Here is an 8,122-nt window from a genome sequence, read left to right on the forward strand (position 1 = left end):
GAAGAAGTGTGCATACACACAAAAGCTTATACTCAGAACAAACTTAGTTGGTCTCTAAGGTGTTACTGGACTATTTATTTATTTATTTTGTTTGCTTATGTATGTTTTGTCGCTTAATGCAAGGCACTGGTGAGTTCATCACAGCGAAAATACACCAGTTGGGCTAATTTGGCATTCCCACTGGTGCCTTTGAACCATGCTGACCTCAACCCTCCCTGACCTGATGTGTAGCAGCAAAAATGGATGACCAGAGGTCAGGAGGAGGAAGGCATCTAGAGGGCACTACATTGGCCACCCCTTTTGTACAGCCTTGTTCCCAAGCTGGCAATGACAGTTCTCCTTCAATCCTTCAGAAAATTTCCAGCGTCTGTTGACCCAACAGCCTACTCTTGCTGCCTGTTCTGATGATAGGCATGGAGCTTCTAGCAATGGCTGTACTTCTGGTTGCAGCAGGTGAGATCATGCATATGGGAGTCAGACTTGAAGAGCAGATATGCTTGTTTATTTATTTTTGAAAACTATATACAGCCCTTACTTCCAAAAGGAATTCAAGATAGGCAATACATGCTTCTCGGCTTGTGCATTCAGAGAGGGCAGGTGAACTGGAAGGGGGAGCAAAGAGGAGACTGGCTGTACCTTAATGGTAGAGCATTGGGTTTGCAATCAAAAGGTCCAAAGTTCAATCCCTGGCATCTTCAGGTAGTGTTGGGAGAGAACCTGGTTGGAAATCTTGGAGAATGGCTGTCAGTTAGTGTAGAGATGGTACTGAGCTAGCGGACCAATGGGAATGAGCCATAGCTCAACACCAGAACGTCTCCTTTGCATGCAGAAGGTCCCAGATTCATTCCCAAGCATAAGGCAGCTTCCTGTGTTCTTAAGCAACAGGGCCTAGGAGCCTCTAAAGATGGGCAATGCCTGCTCTCTTCCTGGCGAGTTGCTCTTAGCAAGTGCCCAACAATGCCAAGCCACTGGTGCCGACCTGGACAAATGAGTACCATTTTTTATCAGTATCGCTGGTGGCTGGTGCCCTTTGGGACTGGTGGGACAGAAGGCAGGAAGACCAACAGCGGGTGGTGCCAGAGCCAATGACAAACAGAGCCAACTAATTCTAGTTTTGACTCCATCCTCCCCTGGCTGAGTTACACAGGGCAACACTGAAATGCAGGGGGCGAGGGAGGCAAGCCAGGCAGTGCTAGCCCCTGGATCTGGCGCAAATAAGAAGACAGGCAGGCAGGGCTGGCTGAGGTTGATGGAGCAGTGTTGTGTTTGCCCTCATCCGTATTCTCCGCTCAGCTGGGAGGGTGGGTGGGTGTGTAGATGTGACCATGCCTTGCTGCAGCAGAGCTAGAAGAACATTATTTGCTTTCCTCCGTTCCCAACCCTTTGCTGTGATATCCCTGTCCATTTTTTTTTATTATTATAGTGGCTGCACAGAATGGACCAGGATTGCTCAGGGGTTTCCACTGCAACAAAAACTCTCAGCCCTGGACAGCAGCACTGTTTGATGGCTGGAAGTTCCACTGCACAGGGACTCTGATTAACAGCCAGTGGCTGGTCACCGCTGCTCAGTGCTTCACAAATCGGTATGTGTGACTGGGAGGCAGGGGCTGCATTTGTTGCGAAGGACAAGCTGGAGGCCTGTTATTGTGGAACTACGGCTCTGTCTGTGCTATACAGTCAAAGCTGCATCTTACCACTTTGCACCATCATAGCCAGGGCTGAACCAGGATGTTTTGCTGCCTGAAGCAAAACAGAAAACAGCCTCCTCCACCACTACCACCACCGCTGCCACTAATGACAATGACTCCTCCACTCTGCCGCCACTGCCTCCGCCACCTGAGGTGGCCCAAGGAAGCCCCAGTATGCTGAAGGTGGCAAGGGAGAAAAAAGAGGGCCGAAAAGGAGGCCAGTTGCGGGATGGGCAGTGGTGGAAGAAGAGGCAGGGATGGATGAGTCATCACTAGTGGTGGAGAATGAGGAAGAGTCAGTGGCAGCAGGTGACAAGCACAGGAGGCAGTGAGCAGCATCGTCCTTGTGGGCCCGGATCTGCCATCCTTCTCATCTGTCCCGAGCCTGCTGCCTGAGGCAGCTGCCTCACTGAGCATCATGGGGTGGACAGCCCTGGTCATAGCTCCCTCCAAAGAAACTGGGGAACTGTTCACCCACTCTGAGAATTGCAGCTCTCTCGGGGGAATACGGGCCTCCTACGTGGGTGACACTGTGGGTTAAACCACAGAGCCTAGGACTTGCCGATCAGAAAGTCGGCGGTTCGAATCCCTGCAACAGGGTGAGCTCCCATTGCCCGGTCCCTGCTCCTGCCCACCTAGCAGTTCAAAAGCACATCAAAGTGCAAGTAGATAAATAGGTACCGCTCCGGCGGGAAGGTAAACGGCGTTTCTGTGCTCTGCTCTGGTTCGCCAGAAGTGGCTTAGTCATGCTGGCCACATGACCTGGAAGCTGTACGCCGGCTCCCTCGGCCAATAAAGCAAGATGAGTGCTGCAACCCCAGAGTCGGCCACAACTGGCCCTAATGGTCAGGTGTCCCTTTACCTTTACCAGCTCTCAGCACCATCAAGGAACGAGACTTTCCAGGATTCTTTTGGGGGAAGCAATGGCTGTTTCAAGCTGTATCACTGAGCTTCAAATGTATAGTGCAGATGGGGCCGTCAGTAAAGAAGGGGAGCTTGGCAGGTCCTGGTCTTGAGAATTAAGGAGAGCCCGAGAAATTCTGCTATTCAGAGATTCAGAACTGCCCTGAGAGAGGGAAGGGGGGAGGACCTCAGTTATGGGGGCCAAATGCAGCTCTTCAGACCTCTCTGCCCAGCTCTTGGGCATCTCCCTAGGCCACACCCCCTCTGCCAAGGACACAACCCTCACCAGCCCTGCTCCACACCCTCCTTGTATGCCTTTGCCTGGCTGGAATGTGTCCCTGAACTGTGATGTTGCCTCTTGCTTGTCTGGATGCAGGATGGGGAGAGGAGTGCATCTAGCTTTTGTGTGGCTGGAATGCAACCAAGTCTACAAAGGTTAGATCCAGGGCTTTTTACCCAGCCAAAGTTGTTGAGCTTTTTTGAGAAGAGCTCACCCTGGAGAGTAAATGACACTCTTGGGGATCCCCATGTGTGCCTTTCAGAGGTGAGGTGTCTTCAGTGGGTTTGCATTGGTGGCTGCTCTTGATAGAACCTTGTTTCCCCCTGAATACCCCAGGCATTGAGCCAGTCTTGGGATGCCCAGTAAAGAGTCACACCGTTGGCCCACCTAGTTCACTATTGTCTACACCGACTGGCAGCAGCTCTCCAGGGTTCCAGCAGCAAATTTCTCCCATCCCTACCTGGAGATGCTGTGGATTGAACCTGGTACCATCTGCATGCGAAGCCAATGCTCTTCCATTGAGCTCTGGCCCTCCCCTTGTGCATCACTATGCTACAAAAAGGCTTCTCCTGCTCAATGCCTTTATGTCAGGCTGCTGTTCAAAGGTGTGCAGGAGCAGGATGGGGAGCAAATTTGGCCACCCTGCTTCAGAATGCCCTTTGAAGTGCCATGAAGCCCTTTGGGGGAAATTTTTATTGGCGTGCCAAGAAGTTGTTTGCCTTGACTTGTCATTAATCACAAACAACTTGGGAGATTCCAGCTCACTGTCCTCTGGCTCAACTTAGCTCTTACACAATTTTCCAATGGCAAACAGCCACGTTCTTCCCATGTCAGCTTTCCCCCAAAGTTGTGCTCTCCAGATGTTCCTGGAGTACAACTCCCACCAGCCCCTGACCATTGGCCATGCTGATTGGGGCTATGGATGTAAAAAGGCATAATTGTTCATTCTTCCCTATATTAGTCCTGTTTCTGTTTAAGGCAGTTTGTCTGTTATTCAGCTTGCTGTCCACAGTGGCAAAACTACGTAACTTGTGTAATTTATTACGTAAATTGCATTGCCATTGTATTATGCACCAATGAGGTGCAATGCAAATGGGAAGTGGGGTGTTTGTAATCAATTAAATAATTGTTTGTAGGCTCAAAGCAACAGCAAAAATGAATATTGGCAATTTCCCCTCCCATTTGCATTTTCATCAGAATCCTCTGACATCCCTATCTGGGGTTGATGGAAGTTGTAGCCCAACAACATATGGAGGGCACCAGCTTGGAGAAGGCTGCCAAAGGCGAAATCCAGAGTGGCCACTTAGATGACCTTAGAAGGGGATCAGACCAATTCGTGGCGTGTTTAGAGGCAGACTTTAATCCTGGGGAAAGGAATAGATATATCTGAACCAAATGTAGCGAGGGCAGCCTTGTGCTCTAAAACAAGGATGGGGAGTAATTTTCAGCCTGAGCGCCACATTCCTTTCTGGGCAATCATCCGAGGGCCACATGTCAGTGGTGGGTGAGAGCCAGGAGCAGCACAGTCATTCAGTGGGGTGAGGCTGCCACCACCTCCACCAGCAGTGGAGAAGTGCTGGAATCAGCACTGATTTTAGAAGAGATCGTGGCAATCTCTGGTGAGATCTTGGCCGAAATCGCCCAATATATTGTGGGGTGTGCAAGGTCTCTCGTGTGATTTTGTCCGAGATCTCTCCCTGAAATCCCTGGAATCTCGCCCGAAATTGGCACCGGTGCCTGTGATGCTTCTCTGCTAATGGTGGAGGTGGCAGAATGTACAGTGAAGGTGGAAGCAGGAGCAGGCATGGTACTTTGGTGGTGGCGGCAGCAGTGGCAGCAGCAGGGCAGGACTTCCTGTTTTGCCTCAAGCAGTGCAGGGGTATTTGCTGGACCTGGTGAGACAAGAGGCAGAAGTGGTTAGAGAAATTGAGTTTTTATATATACTGACACTGTAGACAAACTGTGCTTCATCCAGGCAAGCCAAAAGCATTATCAGCATTCAGGACACATTCTAGCCATGCCAAAGCACTCAAAAGGGTACAAAGCAGGGCTGGTGAGGGGGAGTGGCCTGGGAAGATGGGCGTGGCTGGAGAGAGGGTGTGGTCTAGGGAGACTCCCAAGGGCCAGAGAGAGAGAGACCTGGAGGGCCATACCTGCTCCAATGCATTTGGGTGCCTCTTTGTCCTTTACACCTGCTCCTTGTACCACAGTTTCTTCTATGTGGCTCTTGGAGAAAACAGCCTGCTGAGCTTTGAAGGGACAGAGCAGCTGAAGATCGGAATCAAGGCAATCCGCCACCCCTTTTACAACAGCTTCAACAAGGATAACGACATCATGTTGGTCAAACTCCTGACCCCCATCAGGTTGACTGACAGCGTCCAGCCACTTGCCTTGCCCAGCAGCTGTGTTGATCCTGGCAGCTACTGTGTCGTCGCTGGATGGGGCACCCCCATTCTGCAGAAAGGTAGTGGGGCTGGGGAGCTGGAAGGAACCCAGGATGTGAACAGGGATGGGGGAGAACTCTGACTCAATTTGCTTTTAAAGGCGGACCTACTTGATTCAGATTTTCTGAAAGTACACAAACCAAAACGTGGCCGTCTTTCGCAATTCGCATTTCTCTGAATTTTGCAATACGGTTCTTCAGCCAAGTAAATGGGTGCAAAAAGGTGTATATTAGGAGAAAGTCTGCATGAAAATGCAGATATCAGGGGAAATAGCACACAAAAATTCATTGCATAATGACAATTTATTTTGTAAAAATGTGTACATTTGGCAAAATTGCATACAAAATGTGCTCATTAGGGGGAAATGTGTACTAAAGTTGGGGTGGGGTTGAATCCCCATTACTGATGAAGTGGGAGAAGCCTCTATCACTGCACTTTCTTATCTTCCAAGTCCCACTGCTCACCCTTTCCCTGGTGCACTATGCGGCAGAATTTTTTATTTGAAAACTTAGCGAGCAATGGAAAAAGAGAAAAAGTCAAATAAAATTAAAGAAGAAAGAGATATGCTGCTGCTGCTGAATATACAAATAATACTAGACCATGATCAGTTCACATTGTGGACACAGTGACCATCAGTACCGTATTTTTCACTCTATAAGACGCACCCGACCATAAGACGCACCTAGAAACAAGAAACAAGAAAGCAATGCAAAGCCTCTTGAGCGAAGAGGCAGGAGCGCTCCCGCTGCGCTCAAGAGGTTTTGCGGGGCTATCCCGGAAGCCAGAAGAGGAAGAGGGATCAGTGCGCAATGATCCCTCTCGCTGTTCTGGCTTCTGGGATAGCTGTGCAGCCTCTTCAGGGCGGTGGGATGAAGGCTCCCCGCTGTCCTAAAGAGGCTGCGCACGGCTAAGCCAGAAGCTAGAACAGCAAGAGGGAGCGCTGCGCAGTGATCCCTCTTGCTGTTCTGGCTTCTGGGATAGCTGCGCAGCCTGCATTCGCTCCATAAGACGCACACACATTTCTCCTTACTTTTTAGGAGGGAAAAAGTGCGTCTTATAGAGCGAAAAATACGGTATATGTATCTTAAATTAAACATAATTTAATATAAGCCCTCCAGATGTCCTGATAGGTAGTCACATAACACTGATGCCCAGGGCTTTTTTTCAGGGGGAACTTGCCAAAACTCAATGTCTTATAATTCCCTGTTCCTCACTTCTCTAAGTTGCTCAACTTCTACCTCGCCAAAATCCATTAAGCATCTACAAACAGCAGTTATAGGTCAGGTTTTCTGTAAGGATTAACATCCTAACACTCCCTAGCTGGTTGAGAAAGAGGGTGCAGGAGTCTGACATTGGGCCCGGAGCAGAAGGTCATGAAAATGGGCAGTAGTGACAGTGACTGAAGGCATTTAGCTTGAGGTCTACAGATGTCAGAGAATTCAAATGGAAATGGAAGTGGGAGTAGAAATGGCCAATGTTTGCTGAGTCATCCCACATTCAGCCCAGAACTCAATCCAGCAAATACAATTTGCTGCTGTAGTTGTTTTCAGTCCACAAATGACACACAATTGATTACTTCCCCCTCACATTTGCATTGTGTTTCCTTTGCTTTGAAATGAATGGTGTGGAATACCGTGATAAATACAGGATTAATTATGGATTGTCTCCAATGCTAGTCATGCTCAGAGGAGACCCACTGAATTTAAGGGATATAATGAAGGACCATTGATTTCAAGGGGTCTACTCTGAGTGAAACTTAGTTGGATTCGCACCTGTGTAGTTTATTCCATGAAATTCTGCTGCAGTGAATACTGAGACGAATAACATTTTTGTTGTTGTTGAAAGCTGCATTGCAGTGGAATGGAAACAGCACTGCATGCGACTAGGCATGGGTTTGGGGTGGAAAACGATGCCTTCTTACACCTAGGAACCCGCCACAAACTCTGTGTGAATCAGCCCCATGAGAAAAGGCGAAAGTGTGTTGGCAGTGGTGGGGAATCCAGCAAATAATTAGAGAGTGAGATTTTCTTGCAGCATGTTAAATACCTACTTCATCCATTCCTCTCTCACTTACCTCTCCTCATCCCCACTAGAGTACCCACCAGACATCCTCTACTGCGGAAATATCACCACCCTGACTGACCAGGAATGTTTGGCTGCCTATCCTGCTATCCACTTGGGGCACATGCTATGTGCTACTGTCAAGATGGGTGGATCTGATTCCTGCCAGGTGAGCATGGCCATTCCTACCACCCTCCCCCAGCCATAAAACACCACTGCCATCCTAAGGTTTGTGTCTCCTGATTTATTCTTAGAGTCTTTGATACTTACTTGCACATGGCTGATGACAGGAAGCATGGAGCCTAGGGCTGTTTACACAAAAATACTTTTAAAACACATGGCTTCTGCCAAAGAATCCTGGAAACTGTAGTTTCCCCCTCAAAAACCAACAGTTTCCAGCAATCTTAAACTACAGTTCCCAGGATTCCCCAGGATCATGGGTGATGAAATTAAGATCTGGCCTCCACCCCTGAAATGAGAGATGAGGCGATCCTTTAGTCACTGCAGGTCCCAGGCTTTATATCCTAGTACCGCCACCTTGAATTGATGGATTTTTTTTACTCCATAACAGCATTTCTTCATTGCCTCCACAGGGAGACCCTGGCTCACCCCTTGTCTGTCGTAACGCACTGCAAGGCATCACATCCTGGGGCTTTGAAAAATGCTCTGAGGTAGAAAGCCCCAGCGTCTTTGTCAAGGTCTGCAACTACGTTAATTGGCTGCGGGAGACGATGGCTTTGGCTTAA

The 8,122-nt window shown here is 48.9% G+C and overlaps 1 protein-coding gene across 1 annotated transcript; it reads left to right on the forward strand.

Moving 5' to 3' along the window:
* The first annotated feature begins 413 nt into the window (after window positions 1-413).
* LOC128419308 (trypsin-like) lies at window positions 414-8,122 on the forward strand. The gene is made up of 5 exons (XM_053399810.1): window positions 414-453; window positions 1,424-1,583; window positions 4,920-5,335; window positions 7,409-7,545; window positions 7,970-8,122. The coding sequence occupies exons 1-5, from the start codon at window positions 414-416 to the stop codon at window positions 8,120-8,122; spliced, it is 906 nt and encodes a 301-aa protein (XP_053255785.1).

This window comes from Podarcis raffonei, chromosome 8 (genome assembly GCF_027172205.1).
Source record: "Podarcis raffonei isolate rPodRaf1 chromosome 8, rPodRaf1.pri, whole genome shotgun sequence".
Taxonomy (NCBI): domain Eukaryota; kingdom Metazoa; phylum Chordata; class Lepidosauria; order Squamata; family Lacertidae; genus Podarcis; species Podarcis raffonei.